At 51.0% G+C, this 25,145-nt stretch overlaps 1 protein-coding gene across 1 annotated transcript in view; it reads left to right on the forward strand.

Moving 5' to 3' along the window:
• Nucleotides 1-25,145, forward strand: part of TMEM145 (transmembrane protein 145) — a 176,099-nt gene that overhangs the window by 84,547 nt on the left and 66,407 nt on the right. The window contains exons 4-7 of the mRNA XM_086929099.1: nucleotides 17,217-17,303; nucleotides 19,570-19,671; nucleotides 19,898-19,982; nucleotides 20,762-20,833. Of these exons, the coding sequence (XP_086785225.1) occupies nucleotides 17,217-17,303; nucleotides 19,570-19,671; nucleotides 19,898-19,982; nucleotides 20,762-20,833 (346 nt within the window). The remainder of the gene's footprint in view (nucleotides 1-17,216; nucleotides 17,304-19,569; nucleotides 19,672-19,897; nucleotides 19,983-20,761; nucleotides 20,834-25,145) is intronic.

A 25,145-nucleotide genomic window follows, 5' to 3' on the forward strand; every position in this document is an offset into this window, starting at 1 on the left:
CTCGATGGAGGGCGGGCTGGCTACAAAACCGACACAGGGTCTGCTGAAAACGGATGGATGGAGCCAAGCATCAACGTCGAGTGTACAACGCGGTGATCTTTTCCATGGCATGAACTCCCTCGAAGACATACATCTCCTGCTCTCCCTCCATGGCATACATCTCCTGCACTCCCTCCATGGCATACATCTCCTGCGCATGCACTCCCTGCATGGCATACATCTCCTGCGCATGCACTTCCTGCATGGCATACATCTCCTGCGCATGCTCTCCCTCCAGCGCATACATCTCCTGCGCATGCTGTCCCTCCATGGCATACATCTCCTGCACTCCCTCCATGGCATACATCTCCTGTGACGGCCCTCCCTCCAGCGCATACATCTCCTGCGCATGCTCTCCCTCCATGGCATACATCTCCTGCACTCCCTCCATGGCATACATCGCCTGCGTATGCTCTCCCTCCATGGCATACATCTCCTGCACATGCTCTCCCTCCAGCGCATACATCTCCTGCACATGCACTCCCTCCATGGCATACATCTCTTGCGCATGCTCTCCCTCCATGGCATACATCGCCTGCGCATGCACTCCCTCCAGCGCATACATCTCCTGCGCATGCTGTCCCTCCATGGCATACATCTCCTGCACTCCCTCCATGGCATACATCTCCTGTGACGGCCCTCCCTCCAGCGCATACATCTCCTGCGCATGCTCTCCCTCCATGGCATACATCTCCTGCACTCCCTCCATGGCATACATCGCCTGCGTATGCTCTCCCTCCATGGCATACATCTCCTGCGCATGCTCTCCCTCCAGCGCATACATCTCCGGCACATGCACTCCCTCCATGGCATACATCTCTTGCGCATGCACTCCCTCCAAGGCATACATCTCCTGTGACGGCACTCCCTCCAGCGCATACATCTCCTGCGCATGCTCTCCCTCCATGGCATACATCTCCTGTGCATGCTCTCCCTCCAGCGCATACATCTCCTGCACATGCACTCCCTCCATGGCATACATCTCTTGCGCATGCTCTCCCTCCATGGCATACATCGCCTGCGCATGCACTCCCTGCATGGCATTCATCTCCTGCACATGCACTCCCTGCATGGCATACATCTCCTGCGCATGCTCTCCCTCCATGGCATACATCTCCTGCGCTCCCTCCATGGCATACATCTCCTGCGCATGCACTCCCTCCATGGCATACATCTCCTGCGCATGCTCTCCCTCCATGGCATACATCTCCTGCGCATGCCCTACCTGCATGGCATACATCTCCTGCACTCCCTCCATGGCATACATCGCCTGCGTATGCTCTCCCTGCATGGCATACATCTCCTGCGCATGCTCTCCCTCCATGGCATACATCTCCTGCGCTCCCTCCATGGCATACATCTTCTGCGCATGCTCTCCCTCCATGGCATGCATCTCCTGCACTCCCTGCATGGCATACATCTCCTGTGCATGCTCTCCCTCCATGGCATACATCTCCTGCGCATGCACTCCCTGCATGGCATACATCTCCTGCGCATGCTGTCCCTCCATGGCATACATCTCCTGCGCATGCTCTCCCTCCATGGCATACATCGCCTGCGCATGCACTCCCTGCATGGCATACATCTCCTGCGCATGCTCTCCCTCCATGGCATACATCTCCTGCACTCCCTGCATGGCATACATCTCCTGCACTCCCTCCTTGGCATACATCTCCTGCGCATACTCTCCCTCCATGGCATACATCTCCTGTGCTCCCTCCATGGCATACATCTCCTGCGCATGCTCTCCCTCCATGGCACACATCTCCTGCACTCCATCCATGGCATACATCTCCTGCGCATGCTCTCCCTCCATGGCATACATCTCCTGCGCATGCACTCCCTGCATGGCATACATCTCCTGCGCATGCTGTCCCTCCAGTGCATACATCTCCTGCGCATGCTGTCCCTCCATGGCATACATCTCCTGCACTCCCTGCATGGCATTCATCTCCTGCGCATGCACTCCCTGCATGGCATACATCTCCTGCGCATGCACTCCCTGCATGGCATACATCTCCTGCGCATGCTCTCCCTCCATGGCATACATTTCCTGCGCATGCTCTCCCTCCATGGCATATATCTCCTGCACTCCCTCCATGGCATACATCTCCTGCGCATGCTCTCCCTCCATGGCATACATCTCCTGCGCATGCTCTCCCTCCAGCGCATACATCTCCTGCACATGCACTCCCTCCATGGCATACATCTCCTGCGCATTCTCCCCCTCCATGGCATACATCTCCTGCGCATGCTGTCCCTCCATGGCATACACCTCCTGCACTCCCTGCATGGCATACATCTCCTGCGCATGCTCTCCCTCCATGGCATACATCTCCTGCGCATGCTCTCCCTCCATGGCATACATCTCCTACACTCCCTCCATGGCATACATCTCCTGCACTCCCTGCATGGCATACATCTCCTGCACATGCACTCCTTGCATGGCATACATCTCCTGCACATGCACTCCCTCCATGGAATACATCTCCTGCGCATGCACTCCCTGCATGGTATACATCTCCTGCGCATGCTCTCCCTCCATGGCATACATCTCCTGCGCATGCTCTCCCTCCATGGCATACATCTCCTGCGCATGCTCTCCCCCATGGCATACATCTCCTACGCATACTCCCCCTCCATGGCATACATCTCCTGCGCATGCTCTCCCTCCATGGCATACATCTCCTGTGCATGCACTCCCTCCATGGCATACATCTTCTGCGCATGCACTCCCTCCATGGCATACATCTCCTGCGCATGCACTCCCTCCATGGCATTCATCTCCTGCGCATGCCCTCCCTCCATGGCATACATCTCCTGCGCATGCACTCCCTGCATGGCATACATCTCCTGCGCATGCACTCCCTGCATGGCATACATCTCCTGCGCATGCACTCCCTGCATGGCATACATCTCCTGCGACGGCACTCCCTCCAGCGCATACATCTCCTGCGCATGCACTCTCTGCATGGCATACATCTCCTGCACTCCCTCCATGGCATACATCTCCTGCGCATGCACTCCCTCCAGCGCACACATCTCCTGCGCATGCACTCTCTGCATGGCATACATCTCCTGCGCATGCACTCCCTGCATGGCATACATCTCCTGCACATGCACTCCTTGCATGGCATACATCTCCTGCGCATGCACTCCCTCCATGGCATACATCTCCTGCGCATGCACTCCCTCCATGGCATACATCTCCTGCGCATGCACTCCCTCCATGGCATACATCTCCTGCGCATGCACTCCCTCCATGGCATTCATCTCCTGCGCATGCCCTCCCTCCATGGCATACATCTCTTGCGCATGCACTCCCTGCATGGCATTCATCTCCTGCGCATGCACTCCCTGCATGGCATTCATCTCCTGCGCATGCACTCCCTGCATGGCATTCATCTCCTGCGCATGCACTCCCTGCATGGCATACATCTCCTGCGCATGCACTCCCTCCATGGCATACATCTCCTGCACATGCACTCCCTGCATGGCATACATCTCCTGCGCATGCACTCCCTGCATGGCATACATCTCCTGCGCATGCACTCCCTGCATGGCATACATCTCCTGCTCATGCTCTCCCTCCAGCGCATACATCTCCTGCGCATGCTCTCCCTCTATGGCATACATTTCCTGCGACTGCTCTCCCTCCATGGCATACATCTCCTGCACTCCCTCCATGGCATACATTTCCTCCACATGCACTCCCTGCATGGCATACATCTCCTGCGCATGCACTCCCTCCATGGCATACATCTCCTGCACATGCACTCCCTGCATGGCATACATCTCCTGCGCATGCACTCCCTGCATGGCATACATCTCCTGCGCATGCACTCCCTGCATGGCATACATCTCCTGCTCATGCTCTCCCTCCCGCGCATACATCTCCTGCGCATGCTCTCCCTCTATGGCATACATTTCCTGCGCATGCTGTCCCTCCATGGCATACATCTCCTGCACTCCCTCCATGGCATACATTTCCTGCGCATGCACTCCCTGCATGGCATACATCTCCTGCGCATGCACTCCCTGCATGGCATACATCTCCTGCGCATGCCCTCCCTGCATGGCATACATCTCCTGCTCATTCTCTCCCTCCAGCGCATACATCTCCTGCGCATGCTCTCCCTCTATGGCATACATTTCCTGCACATGCTGTCCCTCCATGGCATTCATCTCCTGCGCATGCCCTCCCTCCATGGCGTACATCTCCTGCGCATGCACTCCCTGCATGGCATACATCTCCTGCGCATGCCCTCCCTGCATGGCATACATCTCCTGCTCATTCTCTCCCTCCAGCGCATACATCTCCTGCGCATGCTCTCCCTCTATGGCATACATTTCCTGCACATGCTGTCCCTCCATGGCATTCATCTCCTGCGCATGCCCTCCCTCCATGGCATACATCTCCTGCGCATGCACTCCCTGCATGGCATACATCTCCTGTGCATGCACTCCCTCCATGGCATACATCTCCTGCGCATGCACTCCCTGCGAGCCCGTCTGCGCCCGTCCGTGCCGGTCCGTTGCCAGTGGCCAGGACCCCTGGTTGCCAGCTGATAGCATGGTCCGGTTTGCCCGTGAGGAGTTATTTGCTCTCCGTTGTCAAACGGCGTGTGCGCCACACTCATTGCATCCTGGCTCATTTGACCTGCGGTGTAATTACTGCAGTTTTGAGGCTACGGAGGCAGGCCCATTTCCAACGGCCCTCGCTGACAAAACTAACAATATCGCGAGCTTACTGATATTAAGCCTTAACTGTAGGTCCCTTGTCAAACATCATGAGGATATTTATGAGCTTCTTACGGACTACTCCCCGGACCTGCTAGTCCTAACAGAGACATGGCTGACGAATGACACACTGGCCATCACTGCATTAGCCCTCCCTTCTAACTATCTCATTCTAACTCAGAATAGATTTAAGGGCAGGGGAGGGGGATTGGCAGTGATATTTAAAGACATCTATTCTTGCACTCTCTCCCCTACAGAGATAGCCAACTGTGAGAGCGCACTTTTTAAGTTGAAGGTCTCAGATACCTTCACTTTTACGGGCGTGCTGATTTATCGGCCTCCCGGGCTAGCGAGTACATTTCAGGAATCATTGGTTTCTAATGTCTCTGCCTTCATTTTACAGTCAGCTAACTTCAGTGTTCTGGGGGACCTCAATTTACATCTGGAGTCTAGTCTCTCCCCAGCAATACTGAAGTTTCTAGGGGATATGGAAGCTTGCCAATTACGTCAGCTGGTGGTAGGGCCCTCCCATCTAGCAGGCCACTTACTGGACCCGTTGTTTTCGAACATTCAGGAAATTTCAGTTTCCACTCCTAGTCCTCTTAGCTGGACGGACCATTTTTTGGTACAGATCACTGTTAGGATTCCAGCTGGCCCTGGGGGAAAGCCTCCTCCTCCTTTTTTGAGACGTGCATGGCACAAACTTGATGGGGCACTATTTGAGGCTAGATTAACTAAGTCCCGACCTGCCTGGCCTGCTAATCTGGATGAGGCGGATCTAGCCTATAGAGAATGGATCAATGAGTCTCTGGATCATTTCATACCCAGGAACATGTCAAGACCTAAACGTAAGCAGTCCCAGTTATGGTACTGTGAGGCGCTTGTACTAAAAAACAAGCATTTGCAATGCAATGGTCTCGGCATCATTAAAGGTAGAGCTATTGGCATTGCTCATGACATTTTTTTTCTTTAAATCAAAAATAAAACTCTGCCCTCACCACTCTGCACTCACCACTCTGCACTCACCACTCACCACTCTGCACTCACCACTCACCACTCTGCACTCACCATCATTCTGCACTCACCACCACTCTGCACTCACCACTCACCACTCTGCACTCACCACTCACCACTCTGCACTCACCACTCTGCACTCACCACCACTCTGCACTCACCACCACTCTGCACTCACCACCACTCTGCACTCACCACCACTCTGCACTCACCACCACTCTGCACTCACCACTCTGCACTCACCACCACTCTGCACTCACCACCACTCTGCACTCACCACCACTCTGCACTCACCACCACTCTGCGCTCACCACTCTGCACTCACCACTCTGCCCTCACCACTCTGCCCTCACCACTCTGCACTCACCACCACTCTGCACTCACCACCATTCTGCACTCACCACTCACCACTCTGCACTCACCACTCACCACTCTGCACTCACCACTCACCACTCTGCACTCACCACCACTCTGCACTCACCACCACTCTGCACTCACCACCACTCTGCACTCACCACTCTGCACTCACCACTCTGCACTCACCACTCTGCACTCACCACTCTGCACTCACCACCACTCTGCACTCACCACCACTCTGCACTCACCACTCTGCCCTCACCACTCTGCCCTCACCACTCTGCCCTCACCACTCTGCCCTCACCACTCTGCACTCACCACTCTGCACTCACCACCACTCTGCACTCACCACCACTCTGCACTCACCACACCACCACTCTGCACTCACCACCACTCTGCACTCACCACCACTCTGCACTCACCACCACTCTGCACTCACCACTCTGCACTCACCACCACTCTGCACTCACCACCACTCTGCACTCACCACCACTCTGCCCTCACCACTCTGCACTCACCACTCTGCCCTCACCACTCTGCCCTCACCACTCTGCACTCACCACTCTGCCCTCACCACTCTGCCCTCACCACTCTGCCCTCACCACTCTGCACTCACCACCACTCTGCACTCACCACCATTCTGCACTCACCACTCTGCACTCACCACTCACCACTCTGCACTCACCACCACTCTGCACTCAGCACCACTCTGCACTCACCACCACTCTGCACTCACCACCACTCTGCACTCACCACTCTGCACTCACCACTCTGCACTCACCACTCTGCACTCACCACTCACCACTCTGCCCTCACCACTCTGCACTCACCACTCTGCACCACTCACCACTCTGCACCACTCACCACTCTGCACTCACCACTCTGCACTCACCACTCTGCACTCACCACTCTGCACTCACCACTCTGCACCACTCACCCCTCTGCACTCACCACTCTGCACTCACCACTCTGAACTCACCACTCTGCACTCACCACTCTGCACTCACCACTCTGCACTCACCACCACTCTGCACTCACCACCACTCTGCACTCACCACCACTCTGCACTCACCACTCTGCCCTCACCACTCTGCCCTCACCACTCTGCCCTCACCACTCTGCCCTCACCACTCTGCCCTCACCACTCTGCACTCACCACTCTGCACTCACCACTCTGCACTCACCACTCTGCACTCACCACCACTCTGCACTCACCACTCTGCACTCACCACTCTGCACTCACCACTCTGCCCTCACCACTCTGCCCTCACCACTCTGCACTCACCACTCTGCCCTCACCACTCTGCACTCACCACTCTGCACTCACCACTCTGCACTCACCACTCACCACCACCAAGCATTGACAAACCCAATACCTTATGTAGAAGAGACCTATTGGCTTTTCCAATGCTTGTTTTTAACTCTGTGGTCGCGTCCTTCTGAATATGTTTGAATATAAACGTTCACATTCTATCGCACGTTGGCTTGAGGGCTGTTGGAATTCACTGTATGCTTTAATCCAAAATGTAGATGCGGGTTCAACGAGAGAGAGACAGAATTTGGCAGTACGGCAAGCGATTTTCTTGCATGAGTTCAATCAATGGGTGATGTAAACAAAGCGTCTTTCATCAGTGTCCATTTTGAGAACTAACAGCGAATCCCTGGAACGTTGCCTGTGTTGTATTTGTGTTGTGCAAAAGGGGATGATTGCATACTCAACCATTCATAATTTAAACATGTAAATTGTTGGCAGATGAAACACGGGTGCATACAACTGCTGAGCTTTGCTTAGCAAGGAGTTATGGTAACTTTGTTCTTAGAATGAAGCAGGAGCAGGATGCTCCGGGCAGAATTGTAAGCATTAATTTAAATCCTGTTTAAACACCGTTAGGTGAGGGCTTGGAAAACCTATTAATCAGCTATTGAATACAATTGCATTTATGGTATTTATTGCATTTCATTGAACTCGCGGCCGCCCCGGAAGTCAGGCACGGTCGCCTGTGACGGGGGCGGGGCCACGTTCACACCGGAAGAGGAGGCAGGCGGAGTCGTAGCGTCTCGCGGCCCGGGGCTCCTGTGAGCGGTGTAGAGCCCCGGGGCCGCGCCAGCAGGAGGTTGGGCGCCGCGTGCTGAGGTAAGGTAAGTTCTGGAGCGCGATTGGTGCACTTGTGTGTGTGTATGCTCGTGTGTGTGTGTGTATGTATGTGCGCGACGGTGACGGCGGGGGAGGGGGAGGGGGAGGGGGGTCTGGAGCGCGATTGGTGCACTTGTGTGTGTGTATGCTCGTGTGTGTGTGTGTATGTATGTGCGCGACGGTGACGGCGGGGGAGGGGGGGCCTCGGTGCACTTGTGTGTGTGCGCGCGCGTGTGTATGAGTCAGGGGTGGTGTCTCTGTATGTATGTATGTGCGTGCGTGCATGGGCGCGTGTGTGTGTGTATGCGCATGCGTGTGTGGTGCTTGCGCTTCCCAGGAGACAGCGCCTGGCCACAGCGCGCGTTCCAGTTACAAATCGCCTGGAAGGATGCGCGTGGCCAGGACTGTCTCCTGGGAATGATAGTCGCTGACAAAAGATCTCGGCGGAGACGCGCTTCCGCGCGTTGACGCCGAGACCTAAAAAGGAGTGTAAGGTACTTGAACGTATCTGGAGAAGATCGTATGATTTGGTAGCCAAGTCCAATTTCAGAATTGCTACAAAAGCCTACCACAAGTTGATAAAAAAGACCAAGGCTAGTTATTATACTGATCTGATCAATGCCAGCACAAATCGCACAAAAACTATCTTTGCGTTAGTGAAGGAGCTTACTACATCCCCCGTGGGGACTAATAGCACCATAGTATCTGACTCACATTGCGAAGAGCTGGCTCACTTCTTCATTAATAAAGTACAAGGGATTTATAATACATTTAACTCTGGAGAACCATCTATGACCTACAGACCTACTACGGACTCATTGAGCCTTCCCTATTCTCTCCTAACGCTCCCACTCATCTCTCAGACAGACATGGAACCCCTAACTTTAAGAATCAAGTCGGGGTCCCCGGAAGATCCTGTCAAACCCGAGATGTTTAGATTGTTTCCGGAATCTATCTTGACAGAAGGGCAAAAACTGATTATTAAATCTCTGCAATCAGCTACCATCCCAAAATCGTGGAAACATGCCAAAGTGGTCCCCTTGTTAAAAAAACCCACCCTGGACCCCTCTAAGCCAGAAAGTTTCCGGCCTATCTCGCTGCTTCCTTACTTGGCCAAAGTAATGGAGGCACATGTCAATTCTACTCTGACGGATTTTCTGGAGACTAATGGGATCTTGGAGGAGTCTCAGAACGGATTCCGTGCCAAACATAGCACGGAGTCAGCCTTACTGGCCGTCACAGAACATCTAAGGGTGGCACAAGACAGGGGTGACACCTCAGCTGTGGTGCTGCTAGATTTGAGTGCGGCGTTCGACACCGTCTCCCGTGGGATCCTAGTCAGGAGGCTATGGGAGATAGGTGTCAGAGAGGATGCTCTGGACTGGTTCGTGTCATTTCTATCTGACCGTTCCTTCCAGGTTCATGCTCCCCCGTGCTCATCCGGCAGTTTTCCATTGGGCTGTGGTGTTCCTCAGGGCTCTGCCCTCAGCCCCACGCTGTTTAATGTGTATGTCCGCCCCCTGGCCACATTGGCCAGGGAACGTAACATCGAACTAATATCTTATGCGGACGATACACAGCTGATCTTCACCTTCTCTAATAACATCGTTGGTGATCAAGCCAAATTCCAAGAGGATATCGTGGCCATTTCCAGCTGGCTTACGGAGAACTGTCTTCAGTTAAATTCATCTAAGACTGAAGTCCTCCTGGTTGGCCCGGACACTCAAAAGTGGGACGAGCGGTGGTGGCCCCCTACATTGGGCTCACCGCCTATGCCCAAGAAGGAAGTTAAGAATCTAGGTGTGATCTTAGATGATGCTCTCACCCTGGATTCCCATGCGAAGAGGATAGCTGGTACTTGCTATGGCCGCCTGCGCTCTCTGAAACCTATTCTTGGCTTCTTTGAATCTTCCACCCGTCAGACAATTGTCCAGGCTATGGTCCTATCCCATCTGGACTATTGCAATGTATTAATGCTTGGGTCCAATCTGACAGTCATCAATAGACTACAGAAAGCTCAGAATGCGGCAGCTCGGACCCTGTTCGGCTTACCAAGACGCTGCCATACCTCTCAGGTTTTGCGCAGGCTCCATTGGCTGCCCGTAAAACAACGCATTCAATTTAAGACCCTGTGTGTTATGCATAGAATGTTACATTGTCTAGGTCCTAAAATCTTGCAAGGAATCTGTTCCTTCTATGTTCCACAGCGTGCACTCCGGTCTGTGGACCTCTTCCTTGCCTGTACCATCAAGATTCGGAGGTGTAGAGCTGGTGGCCGCTCTTTTAGGTTTCGGGCCCCAAAACTCTGGAACTCTATTCCTCTAGGTGTACGTTCCATCACAAACCACCTACAATTTCGAAAACAAGTAAAAACTTGGCTGTTTTCTTCTATTTAGGGTTCCGCGGTGAATAGATATCCTGCCGCATTCCTCCGGCTGTTATGTGATTGGACCTGTCTGCAAGCGCTGGGACGCCTCGTTGCTGGGGTAGCCATGCGCTATATAAGAGTTACGTAACATAACATAACATAACATAACATAACATACATCTCCTGCGCATGCACTCCCTGCATGGCATACATCTCCTGCGCATGCACTCCCTGCATGGCATACATCTCCTGCGCATGCTGTCCCTCCATGGCATACATCTCCTGCACTCCCTCCATGGCATACATCTCCTGTGACGGCACTCCCTCCAGCGCATACATCTCCTGGGCATGCTCTCCCTCCATGGCATACATCTCCTGCACTCCCTCCATGGCATACATCTCCTGTGACGGCACTCCCTCCAGCGGATACATCTCCTGGGCATGCTCTCCCTCCATGGCATACATCTCCTGCACTCCCTCCATGGCATACATCTCCTGCGCATGCACTCCCTGCATAGCATACATCTCCTGCGCATGCACTCCCTGCATGGCATACATCTCCTGCACATGCACTCCCTGTATGGCATACATCTCCTGCGCATGCACTCCCTGCATGGCATACATCTCCTGCGCATGCTCTCCCTCCATAGCATACATCTCCTGCGCATGCTCTCCCTCCATGGCATACATCTCCTGCTCATGCTCTAGTTTCCTCATGTTCACCCCCTGCTGTTGTGTGCATGCCCATACACGTGTGTCCAGGCCAGGGCCTGTACATGCCCATGTGTGGTGGGCGGCTCAGGTTGTGTCTCCGTAGCCATAGCAACCCTCTGTGCTTCTCCACATGTAACGTTTGGTTGCCCAGGCAACATTCCTTGTCTGGGTGGTGTGCAGCTAAAGAGGGGCTTGTGTACAAGGGTGGAGTGTGGTCCTAGCTGTGCTGGCAGCACTGCCAGCACAGCACGAGAGGTGTCTGTTTCCATAGGAACCGAAGCTGAGCCAATTATGGACGGAAAGTACAACACAGAAGGAACATTTTCATAATTTGTATTCAAAGTTTGCTCTAGTAAATGAAAACACGACACAATGAGAAATGGATTCCTCTGAAAGCACCCAGAGGGGGCTCAATGGGCGCCCTTGGTTGTTAGGTCTCGCCGGACACAGCGCATGCACTTTACCCTACGAGACCTTTTGTTAACTTAAAAAAATCGAAAATGTGCGGATTTGTCATCACTCATCAGTGGCGGCTGGCACAGATCTGGGGTGGCGGGCAGGAGGTGAGAGGCGAGGGGGTGGAAAAAACTGAAAAAGAGACTTACCTCCTCCCCGCTCTGTCCCATGCCGAACAGGAAGCAGCCAGGCTCCCCTAAGCCAAACACAATGCTGCAATGCAGCGTTGTGATTGGTCTGAGAGCCTTAGTTTGGCACTCAGATGGGGACTGGGGGCCTGGATATGTTCTCCACCCATGCTGTAAGGCAGCCTGAGGGCAGAACATGCTAAGTAAGCATGACTGTTTGGCTGGCAGGAGACGGCGGCCAAAGCATCATGCGCACTTCAGTGTGCCCGCCACCCCTCCCTGCCCTGTGAGTAGAGCAGTCCTGCCCTCTCCCCCTGCCCTGTGAGTGGCGCAGTCCTGCCCCCCCCCTCCCTGCCCTGTGAGTAGAGCAGTCCTGCCCCCCCTCCCTGCCCTGTGAGTGGAGCAGTCCTGCCCCCCTCCCTGCCCTGTGAGTAGAGCAGTCCTGCCCCCATGCTGCAACAGCAGGAACAAATAACATCAACATAACATCAAGTTATTATCATTTTATTTTTCCTTTCTTTCATTTTATTTTTCCTTTCTTTCATTTTATTTTTCCTTTGTTTCGTTTTATTTTTCCTTTGTTTCGTTTTATTTTTCCTTTCTTTCGTTTTATTTTTCCTTTCTTTCATTTTATTTTTCCTTTCTTTCGTTTTATTTTTCCTTTCTTTCATTTTATTTTTCCTTTTTTTCATTTTATTTTTCCTTTCTTTCGTTTTATTTTTCCTTTCTTTCACTGCTTCAAAGCAGTGGGCGACGCTCCTCCGCCTTATTGGAGGAGCCGCCACTGATGAGCCATTCCCACCTCGCGGAGCCCATAGGGTGCCCCCTCTCCCCCCGCTTTGTCTGAAAATTAGCATTTCCGCTTGGCAACAGGATGAAAAGTGAACTGTCAGAAATCCACAGCGATTGGGGGCAGACCGGAAGGACGGTGAGACCCCAGCCACAGGATATGGGCTTCAACTGGCCCCAAATCAATCAATCGAGGATTTGTAAAGAGCGGCAAATCACCCGTGAGGGTCTCAAGGCGCTTGAGTGTCTAACTGCCTCCTGGTGCTCTGTTCATTTGAACAGCCCGGTCTTGAGACCTTTTCTGAATTGCCGGAGCGATGTGGCGGTCCCAAGGTGCAGGGACAGGTCGTTCCAAGCTTTGGCTACCAGGTGTGAGAAGAAGCGTCCTCCGCTGTTGCCTCGGTGGATCCGAGGGTGTCTGCGAGGAAGAGAGAGGTGGATCGTAGGTGTCCGGTCAATTGGTGGAAGGTCATACGTTTGTTGATGTATGCTGGTGCTTCGTTGTGCAGGGCTTTGTATGTGTGGGTCAACATCTTGAACTGGCATCTCCTCTGGATTGGGAGCCAGTGTGGGTTCTTGGGGTGGGGTGTGATGCGGGATCGTCTCTGGAGGTCGAGGATGAGTCTTTCCACTGAGTTTTGTATTGTCTTAAATCTCTTCAGGAGGCGTGCTGTGATTCCTACGTAGAGTGTGTTCCCGTAGCTCAGCCTGCCGGTGGCGAGAGCCTGCTGCTTCTTCTGGTGTTGAGTAGGAGCCACCTGAAGATCTTGTGGAGTTTGCGTATGGTGTGGAAGCCGGCGGACGACACTTTGTCCATCTGTTTGTTCATAGACAGCTTGCTGTTGAAGATGATGCACAGGTTGCGGGTGTGGTCTGTCGGGTGCGGCGGGTGATGGACCGGGTGATGGGCCCAAATGGAATCAAATATCTGGTGGTTGTTATCCCCCCACTACAACCGAAGTACATCAGAGCAACTTCCTCCCTCTTCTGGACGTACTTTTCAGAGGTCTGTACAGATGGGGCAGGCTTGCGTCTCTTGGGTGGGCCGAGTAAAGTGCGTGAAGATGAACTCTCTGCCTCGACTGCGGCATCTCTTCCGCTCTCTCCTGTTGCCACTCCCCACAGGCATGGTGAAGCCTCTCACTCGGAAGATGTGGACTTGCATGTGGGCGGACAGACCGCCTTGGAGAGCTAGGGCCGTTATGAGAAGACCCCGATGAAGAAAGCATGGGTGTCCCTGATAAAGAACGCAATATATTTGCCTGCAGCGTAGGGCCAACGCATTTAAAATGATGCTGCCTGGGTATATGACACTAGTTTGCCTAAAGACGATTACCAAGAGTCCCGCCGTTTGCTGGAGAGGCCGTGGAGCGAGAGGGACATACCCACACCTGTGGTGGGAGTGCCCACACACAGCAGTCCTGGGTCCGGGTTGTAGGAGTAATACAAGCCATAACAAGCGCATACATGCCAATAGACCCGATTCAGGCGGGAGACTACCGATTTGTCAAGCCAAAAACGGTTTTATTTTAGCTGTCTCCTGCCTGAAGTTGCATTTTCTACAATAGAAATCAATGGGGGATTTCATTCTCCCAATTTATTTTAAATCTCCCACCTCCCTGTCCTACAATGTTGGCATGTATGCAAGCGTGGTCCTACTGATGCAAGCTGCCATGGCACCTGCTGGGCCGGGTGGAGGACCCGTGTTGCTCCCCTCTCCCTGCCTGCCATTAACTTGCTTTCTTCCTGCTCTTGGTGGCCCGACTTGCTGTGGTGGAGCTCCACGTCACAACGCTGAACACGTGGAGGACTAAAGTATGGAACATTCACGCCAAGGAACAACTCGCAGCAGTGCTACAGGACGCCATGTCCAGAAATGATAAGATGCGGCCTCCCCTTCACCCCTCACAGAGACAGGAGGGTACCCAGAGCCCAGATCTAGGGCGTCTGGCTGAAGAACCGTCTAGGGCTCTATTGGCTGATCAGAGCCGGACATGGACTCTATTGGTTGATCACAGCCTGGCCTGGATTCTATTGGCTGATCGGAGCTGGACCTGGACTCTATTGGTTGATCAGAGCCAGAACTGGACTTTATTGGCTGATCAGAGCCGGACTTTGACTCTATTGGCCGATCAGAGCCGGACCCTGAATCTTTTGGCTGGCCAGAGCCGGACCTGGACTCTATTGGCTGATCAGAGTTGGACCTGGACTCTATCGGTTGATCAGAACATTCCTTGATAGGTTAGGGATCGGGTCTGGAGAGCGTGGCCTTCGCCGGACTGGGTGTAAAGATTCTACCACCATCCTTAATGGATGTAAATACCTGATTGTGCCTTGCAAACTATACATTTGTTGTGCAATGTAACTATATATTTAGGGCCCGATTCACAGAGCTAACTTAAGATAAAATCCGAAACTTACTACTTTGGATATTCACATTAGGCATTTAGTAGTAGTAAAGTTAGGATTTTGTCTTAAGTCTGTCTTAAGTCTGTCTTAAGTCTGTCCTAAGTTTGTATTAAGTTTGTCTTTAGTGTGTCTTAAGTCTATCTTAAGTCTAAATGTTCTATATTTGTTGTTCAGAGTAAGGGTGAGTCTAGGCCTGTGGTTGAGCAGGTCGCCATCCTAGTAGTCCTGTCCTGGTTTCTACGTGTGAGAACAAAGAGAAGCTGTAGCATAGTCTGCACGGGTCATTCTGGTGTTTTTTCCCCCAGAGGTAAGATGTGCCTAAGACACAGCTGCAGTTCGCATCCCTCGCCCAGGCTTCCAGGAGCAAGAAACATCCCAAACACGTTTATACCCCTGAGAGTTTCTTTGTAGTGCTTTCTTCGTCAGCCACGAGTGGCTACACATCTCACAGGAGTAATGAGGGCGAATGCAGCCCTTTCTCCATCTTTATCCATCTGAAGGTCTGGCCAATGGACTTCTGCAACACTAGTATGTGTTGGATGTCATATATGTTTATCAGCACTACTTGGATGTCCGATGTTGAGGCGTGATCAGTGTAGGGGGGGCAGTGCAGTGAATCCTGCCTCACTCCATCCACAGCGGGCAGTTTGTGCTGCTCAGTGATCTGATTCAAAACAGGAATGTATGACATTACAACGCATACATTTACAACGCATGCACTTACAACGCAATTTTTACATCGCAACATCCACTACAAAGCATTCCATTACATCGCATGACTACATCGCATTTTAAAAAACTACCTTTACAACGCATTCCATTACATCGCATACTACCTTTACAACGCATACCATTACAACGCATTCCATTACATTGCATTTAAGGTAAGTATGGGATAGTATGGGGCAAAAATTACTATTCTAACTCCAGGGGGTGCAACAGTAGGGTAAGTGTTGGATAGAGTAGGGGTTAAAAATTACTATTCTAACTCCAATAATATGCTTTGTAATGGTATGCATTGTAATGCCTGCGTTGTAGTGACATTCGATGTAGTGTCATGCATTGTAATGGTATCCGTTTTAATGCTTGCGTTGTAGTGACATGCGTTGTAAAGGATGTTGCGATGTAATGACTGCGTTGTAAGTGTAGTGCGATGTAATGGTTGCGTTGTAAAGGTTGTTTCCCTCAAAGCATGCGTGTCTGAAAGATGAAATGTTGGAGAAGAAAAGGTACTTACCTGGAACCTACAGGTGTCCCCCGGTGTCTCTCGTAGAGTCACTAACGGAGAACTTCCTCCCACATTAGTTTGGGGATATTTGTGGCTTAGAGTCTGTACATGGCCATGGGAGTGGGGTCAGAGCTCTTCTCTCTTACTGGCTGCAACACAACAAAAAGACCAAAGTAACGACACAGATTGGCTGTAGTGGTGAATGTGATACTGATGTGATTCTATCAAGAGTTCAGGGCTGTTGAGGGGAATAGTTTAAAGTGTGCCAATCTCTGAAATTTGCAAACCCTGTGGAATTGGAGCTCTAAGTAAACAACCTTTCCAAAACTGCCTTTATGTAAAAAATAAACATTATCTGCATAGTTTTGTACTGTGGGCCCCTGGGCTTGTATTTCAGACTCTTTGCACACCTGCATGGGGGTGTGGGGGTCTTTATATGCCCCTCCCCCACTGCCCCATATCTAGTAACACAGTTCACTCCTTTCTGAAGCTTCCAGCCAAGGTCACAGCCTGACCACTGTCCCCACGGTGAGCCCAGAGAAGCCCACCCTGCCCTGGAGGGTGGGTGTGGGCTGAGCAGGTCTGAGCCAGGTGTCTGCCGCGTACAGCGCCTAGAGTACAGCCCAGCACCCTGTCTGGTGGTGTTCAGACAGTGCAGGAGCAGCACAAGTGCACTCCTAATGAGTGTTGAGATGAGGGATCAGAGACATGGTATAGGGGTCATTTCATTAGCGTGGAAGCGACAACATGATCTGGTACCTTCTCAAAACCTCTAAGCACAGCGCTATAGCAGCAACGAGCAGACCTCGCGTGACGTGTTCCTCTCCCTTCTCCTCACAGGACTGTTTCATGAAGGAATCTGTCATCCGCCCGGAGAACAACCAGGTCATCAACCTGACCACACACTACACGTGGTCCGGATGCCAGGTGAGAGCACTGTCCCCTGGACCCACTGACCTCCCCGATAAAGGCGATGGCTCCAAGGTGACAGCATGTCTCCCATAGAGCCCATCCCTTCCAGGTAAGAGCCAGAAAAAGCCCCCAACCAGGATCCGAGCCCAGAGAACCTTTCTCATTCCACATATCACACTGACCAATCCCCAGTGGAGGCTGGGGTCTACAACCTGCCCACTCGGTGGGGAAAGGCTCTTACAACAGGGTTGTGTATTGAGACACCTCACTTCTCTTCCCTCGCTTTATAAAACACTACTTTAAGTTGTGAAGTAAAGAAATGAAACCCCTTCTATTGACCAGTGGTTGCTGAGTTGCTATTCCAGCACTTGTTTTTGATATGTCAGCTACTCGAACACTCGGGGGCATATTTACGAGGGCCCTGCGTCATGCTTGCATCACGGAACGTGGTACATGCACGATGCAAAGCTCCAAGTCATACTTATGAAGACACACAGAGCCACTTTGCGTGGCTTTGAATGATTTCATAAATAGAAATTAATGCCGCTCAGCGCAAATCACTACGATGCATTACTCTGCGCAAGGGAGGCGTTCCATGGGCGTTGGGGTGGGTGGTCCCACACGAGTCCCATGTTAAGATGCATTCCCAGATTAACCAAACCTGATGAACGTGGGAATGTGCCAAAAAGATCCACCTCCCCATTGGGTGAGGCGTAACGAGGAGAAATATCTTTATTCCTCCTTGTTTTCTCCTCTTTCTGTACGTGCTGCAGCACACATAGAAAGAGGAAAACACAGCTATGAATTGTTTTTGGGCACAAAGGTGCCCCTTCCTGCACAAAAACAATTCTGCCTACAAGGCAGACACCCTTGCGCCGTAGTGGAAGGTTGCGTGCGTTGGCGCTAGGCTGCCGAAACAGCACCAGTACAGGGGAAAGGACAGGAATGGATTGCATTGGATAAAGTCTGTGCTTTCCTGCCCTTTCTGAGTGAAGCAGGGTAGCACAGCAAGGTGACTTGCTGCAAAGCCCTGTGCCACAATTCTCATAACTATGCCCCCCCCTTTCTACGGAGGTTGTTTTATCCACAATGACTATATCTTACACTAAACAGTATAGCCATGTATTTGACAACATCTGCTCCAAAATGCATGTTGGACCTCAGACTTCTCTCCCCTCCGACTTCCGCTCACTGGGATCTGCTCATTTTGTGCTCGATTTAGACCTCGGTGGACGGGTTACTCCGTAACGACAGTGATGGATATCCTGTCTGCCGAAATATAAATCCCATTATATCCTATGCATTTATATTTTGACGGACGGGATATCCATCACCGTTGTGATGGAGTAACACGTCTGTCAAGTTCTTAATCAGGACCTTAGTAAGTTTGTTCTTTAAGTACATTTGTGTTTCTAAGACTTTCGTGGGTTGATGTTGCTGGCCAGCTTCCTCACTCTGTCCCAGCTCCGTTGTTTAGGCTTCCTTCTCCAGCAGAAATCCTCGACAGTAGGCGAGGAGCCAGGAGTTGGGATCAGAGGAAGTGAGGTTTGCAGAGGCTTTTATCTGAAGCCAGAAGGACATCCTTTTCTATCAGAACAAATGACAGAGCTGGAGAGACAAGGGCTGGACTCCCAGGATTGTTTTAATAGGTGCAGAATCCAGACTCACCGCAGGGCAGAGTCTTTGCCCAAGAGGATCTCCAGAAGGTACTAACCAGTGAGGCAAAGCTAACTTCCCACAGACTCTCTCTGTTGCACTCTGCTGCTCAGTACCCTTACTGTCCCAGCAATAGGCACTCTCAAGGACTGTGCAATGTCTATTTTAATTCACCATATTTGCTGTTCATTCTCCTGTTTTTAGGTAAGGAACATTCAAGATGGTGTGGGGTGGGTGGGTACCACTAGTCAGTCCCTGTGCAGGAGGTGTGTGCCTGTCTGGTTTCTTCTCCCTGTCATCCCTACTTTTCCTCAGTCTGGTGTTTCTGGCCCGCCCCTTTGTTTCTCTTCCTGCCAGTCAGGTCATCCTTTGGGGTCCTTTTCCAGAGGGTTCAGGAAGGGATGCCTACCCTTCATTCCTCCATCATTCACTCTTTCTGTTCCTCTGCTCTTCACAGGACTATTTCGTCTTGCTCATTCCAGCCTTCTTTCTTATTGTGTCTCCTTCCTCCTTTTTGTTTCCCCCCTCCTTGTTCTGCCTTCTCCTCTTCTTCCTCCTTGTTCATTCTCTCTTCTTCCTCCTTGATACACCTTCAGACTCAAGGGTTTGTTTCTCTTTTTCAAAGTTGCTGGCGGAGGATGGGGTCCGCTACTTGTCGTGTAACAGTGGAAGGAGCTTCCGGTCGGTGCGCGAGAGGTGGTGGTACATTGCCCTCAGCAAGTGCGGGGTGAGTGCTTCTCCAGCTCTTCATCATCTTTTAGCTCCTTTGGGGGTTTTGTAATGGGACAGAGCAGGTCCCTGGTGCCTCTAAATGTGATTGCTCCTCCTGGTTAAATAGTTTGTTCCTCACCCTCAAAACCTATAATTAGCAGCTGTCTTTTTAGACTGAGTACAACCCCAATCCTTTAGTCCTGTCCTTACCTCTCTGAGCTGTGAGTGGTTCTTGTTCACAGGGCGATGGGCTGGAGCTGGAGTATGAGATGGTCCTCACCAACGGGAAGTCCTTCTGGACCCGGCACTTCTCTGCTGACGAGTTTGGTAAGTTCAAACCTCAGTTTATTCACAACTTGAAGCTATCATGATGTGTTTTTTGAGCAGGCAGTGCCAGAAGGACCAGCGCTCCCTTGGGAATCTCACCATATCAGGCGCACAGAATTCATGTACGTGTTGATATCATGGGGGGTGTCTGTAGTGACCAGTGAGCCCGTGCCGGTCAGATCATGTCCACCCGATCTCAACAGGTGAGAGGAGTCTACGGAGGTGACTTTGGTGCTGACTGACACCCCTGAGATCAGTCTGAACGTCTTGAATGCTGGTCGACCCTGCAGAGCACCATCTCTGGACCTGACTCTGTTACAGTGGAACATTCAGGGCTGCGATTGGTGGCTGAGACTTGCCTGCACATGGGGTGTGCCTTGTCCGATTTGGGGTGTAGATAGAGAACTGAGTAGAAGAAATGATTTCCATCCCTGCTATATATAATTAGACGGTAGCCACCCATTCAAGAAGTGGTATTCAATCAACTTAAGTTCTTTGCTGGGCGCGGGGTCTTGCTACATGAATTGGGTGATATGTTTACACTATTCTCTCAATGCCACACAGAAGTCACTGCCTTCTCTATTGATTGTTTTTTGGGGTGAATGCTCATGTTCCTCTAAGACGTACATGGAGTACAGTAGACTTGCTGAGGTTCCTTTCAACCTTCTTGAATGCGCCTTGAGTCTGTGCTGCCTGCTCTGCCCCATCTCTACTCGTGTCCTCCGGAATGAAATCCCACTCTTAGAATTAACTAGTCTTCTCTCTCTCTCTTCCGGCAGGAATCCTGGAGACAGACATCACATTCCTGATTATCTTCATCTGCATCCTCATCCTGTCCTGCTACTTCGGCTGTGAGTACCCGCTGGCGGGCGAGCTGGCCTTTTCTTTACAGAAGTTGTCAATGGTTGGGTTGCCCTTTGTTAGCATGAGTGGTACCAGGCAGAAAGGCCACCCAGTAGAAAGAGGGACTCAATTGCTGGAGAAGTCACACAGGAAGCCAGTATAAGCTGTTACCATGTTGGTCATAAGAGGTGATAAGAGCTGTAATAAGGTGGGCATTATGGTGCTACCTTGGCACTGGGTAAGGAGGGGTACAGATCTTGGAAAACATCATCATATAGTATGACTAAGACTTAGCTTTCTTTGGCCTGAAAGCCATCTTGTGGTCTTTTCTTAGAGGTTTTGGCCTTCTCCTCTCCTCTTTGCTGAAATTTGTTTTTGTTGGCATTAGGTCTGTGTGCACTTTACCACTGCTAACCCGTGCTAACATGCTTGTGCTCTCTCTCTCTCTCTTTAAACATGGTAAAATTAGCTTTCACTCAATTGGCACATTTAATACTATATTACTATAATTGACTTATAAGTCCCTACTAAATTGGTAATGCATGTACCCAGGGCCTTAAATTAATTGCTACTAGTGGGCCTGCTGCGCATATTGTGCCACCACCTTCAGTAGCCCTTTAAAAACAAGCCTTAGGCCTGCCACTACAGCCTGTGTGCAGTTGTAAACTGCAAATCCGACATGGCAAAAAAAAAAATTGCCAGGCCTGAGCCTTCCTTTTTAAAACATATATGTCACCCCTATGGAAGGCTCTAAACAGCCCATAGGGCAGGATGCAAGGTATTTAACCGCATGCGCGCTAGCGGGTTTTCCCGCTGTGCACTGAAATTTGAAAATCGCGGGTAACGTGACAAAGCCAGCTCGTCATCCGCGTAGCGCAGGTAACGCCCATGACGAGCTGGCTTTGTCACCAGCGTCGAAGGGGTTAAAGGATAGAACATGCGGTTTTAAGTTTTACATGTCCTGGTAGTGAAAAACTCCAGAATCCTGCTTTCAATACTGTGAGGCCTACCTCTCCCGTAGGATAACATTGGGTTACCATGTTACATTTAATAAGTGGTCACTTGTGATTGGGAACAGGTAGAAATACCATGTATGAACTCAAATGAATTGTGATTTACAATCCCCCTTAATGTTAAAGTCAGATTTTAGATTACAATTTTAAAAATGCCACTCCGGAAAGTAGGCCTTTTCCTGCCTTAACCTTTCTGAGGCCTTCTAGGAGTTTCCAGCTGCCTCAGCCTGTTAATTGCTCCCCCATCAGGAGTACATATTCGACCCATACAGTGAAGAATAGGGGACTAGATGTGAGCAGGTTTGGACATCCTGCTGTCGTGTTCTAATCTAGGACCCCGATCAATACTGTGACCTTATGCCCCTATATGGCTATAATCCATTCATATCCCTATAATGGCATAAAAGACCAGAGCCATATTTTCAGCCATATTTCTGAAACTCGCCTCTGCAGCTCATTACAGCAGATGACACAGCAGACGCCACTGTCTTAGATTCCTAGATTACACTCCGAGTTCTTCAACAAGATAAAACTCAGCAACCTGGGAAAGCCCCGCTTGCTATGTTTTGATTAGTAATAGAACTCTAATGAGCACTGAAAGGACGATCACTTCCTAGTGACATCTTTATTGACGTCTTATGTCCAAAAACTTACGTCAAACAAGGCATCTTTCAGGTATAAATATTACCAACGTTGCCTTAAGCAAACGCTGCGACCACGATAACGATGGTGTGGTGAATACAGGCGCAGAACAGCTGTCCCTTGCAGAGCCCAGCAGATGCAAGCAGCCCACGGACGCTGCCCATCCTCCTCCTTGACGCGCTGAGAGAGACGTTGTCTTTTCTCTTGCCGAGAAAATCCAGCTCCGGCGTTTCCAGCCTACTCTTGCGAGTGACTGGGATATCGAGTCCTGAAAGGAGAAACAAGACCTCCAACATTCTATTCCAGAGGTATGGTGTTGACTAAACCCTTAGAGAGAATTCTTGAAGCAAATCCTTGGCAAAACCAACTTAACTAAACTGCTACTTACTCCCTCCCAAGTAATAGGCTTAGGTCAGGTACATTGGGGTAGGCGTAGTTAGAAGCACCAGTTGCCTAATGTATATATGAATGTATATATTTTATTCATTTTAACCATTGTATGGCTAAGAAACCATATCAATGCTTTTACAGTATTATTTCGCAATCCTCCTTTTACTGTACGCACTTTTTATGATAACAAGTCTTGCAATTGTGGCAATTCATTTCTCTTGCATGAGAAGAAAGACTGTTCAATAAATAATATCTTTTATTGAAAACGCCCGTCTCTCTATTCTCTGCATCTTGGTGAAAGTAATCTGCACAACTGACTGAGTAAAATAACTGTCTATTGTTTCACACGACTCTAGAGATTGACTCTTATTCTAAGGAGCAAAGTTGTCATGTTTATTCGGTTGTTGGAAAACTGAATCCCTTCTTGTCTGTACCAGGGAAGCTGATCACTTCCTATTCAGTCAAGAAAGTTTCCAGTGACCTCTGAGCTAGTTGGTACAAACCCAATTAAGTTTAGCATAGTCAGTAGAGACCTGGAAGACCGCACTTCTACCTCTATACTGCTGTTTATGTTATTCCAATGCGCAGGGCCTATAGGGAAAATAGGAACTACACTACACTGCCAGGATATGAAGGTTGGGGGCAAAGCTGTTCCCTGGCCTACTTACAGTTCAAAGGGTATGCCTCCAACACTCACAAAAGGAACTTGACACTAGTCGATTGTCACCATAGACCATTTGAAGCTTGGGCAGGAGAAGAAAGGGGAAGGAAGTAACGTTCACGAGCCAGATCTGGGATGGATTAGAGGTTTTGCCCAGTTCAAAGAGTGGAACCAGCTATACCTTTTAGATCTTCTGGACCATTCTTCTGTACACCCCTGGACCTGTGAACATTACAGAAGTAGGGCTGACTTATTCCACAGGGGACTTCCCTGCTTCTTGAAGTCTGCCTTGTTATTCAGAGGAATGCCCTGCTGCTTGAAGTCTACCTTGTTCCCCAGAGGACTGCCCTGCTGCTTCGAGTCTGCTTTCTTCCCCAGAGGACTGCCCTGCTGCTTGAAGTCTGCCTTCTTCCCCAGAGGACTGCCCTGCTTCTTGAAGTCTGCCTTGTTCCCAAAGGACTTCCCTGCTTCTTGAAGTCTGCCTTGTTCCCCAGAGGGCTGCCCTGCTGCTTGATGCTTGCCCTGCTCCCTGAGAATGAAGACTGGACTTGCTTCCTGCATCTCAGGCTAACTGAAGACATTTCAAGGGTCAGTTGGCTGATCTCTTGTTCTGATCTACAGGGACACAACACACTCCAGAGGACTCCCTGCATGCAGATATTCCAAGGAGTGTCCTCGCTGTGTCCAAGGCTAACTGCAGGAAATGACTGCAGATTACTCTTGCACTGGACCTGCATGACCCTGCAACTGGGCCTGCCTGGACCTGCAACAGGGCATGCAATTGGACCTGTCTGAGCCCTGCTGGCCTTTGCTGGAGTGAGTACCTAATTTCCAAGAGGTACCTTCCCAGGTCCTGGACCTTTGGCTGGAATCAGTTGAGCTTCTCCTGTGAAATCCTGAAGTTTTAAAGTCTGTGCTCCAGACTTTGAGAAGGTCACTTTTTCAGCTGGGCTAACCGGGTCCCTGGATCCTCCATCAGATGTTCAAGAGAGGTATGTTCTTCCCTGCCTCATGGGTAGGACGTTCTTCTCATCCTCAAAGTTTGGCAGTCCCCTCTGGCTCGTAGGCTGGTTTCCGTCTTCGACCTCCTATGTAGAATGGAGTCCTCCTGAGGTAAGGTGTTTCCCTCGGTCTCCTGGGCAGCATACATTCTTCATACCCAGGGTCTGATTGCTTTCCTTAACCTCGTGGTCAGCATTCTCAAGGCTAGGTTGTTTTCCTTGGCTCTGGTTCATGGGCAAGATGCTCTTGTTGGGGCCGATTCACAGAACTAACTTAACACCTTCGCTGCGGCGGCTATTCCGCCGCAGCGCTAAGGGGGCGGGGCGGCCGCACGGCGCACCGATGCTGGTGACGGAACCGCTCCGTCACCAGCCTCGGTTGAGCTGTGCTCATGACGGAGTGGTTCCGTCATGGCCCCGCCTGCTCAATGGAACACCCAGCGCAGGCGCGGAATCCGCGCCACGCAGGCGCGGCGAGCGGGCCATGACGGAACCGCTCTGTCATCAGCACAGCGCTACCGCGCTGATGACGGAGCGGTTCTGTCATCAGCATCGAAGGAGTTAAGACAAAATCCTAAACTTACTACTTTTGGTATTCACAGAAGTTAGGATT

The sequence above is a fragment of the Lissotriton vulgaris genome, chromosome 7 (genome assembly GCF_964263255.1).
Source record: "Lissotriton vulgaris chromosome 7, aLisVul1.2, whole genome shotgun sequence".
NCBI classification, from domain to species: Eukaryota; Metazoa; Chordata; class Amphibia; order Caudata; family Salamandridae; genus Lissotriton; species Lissotriton vulgaris.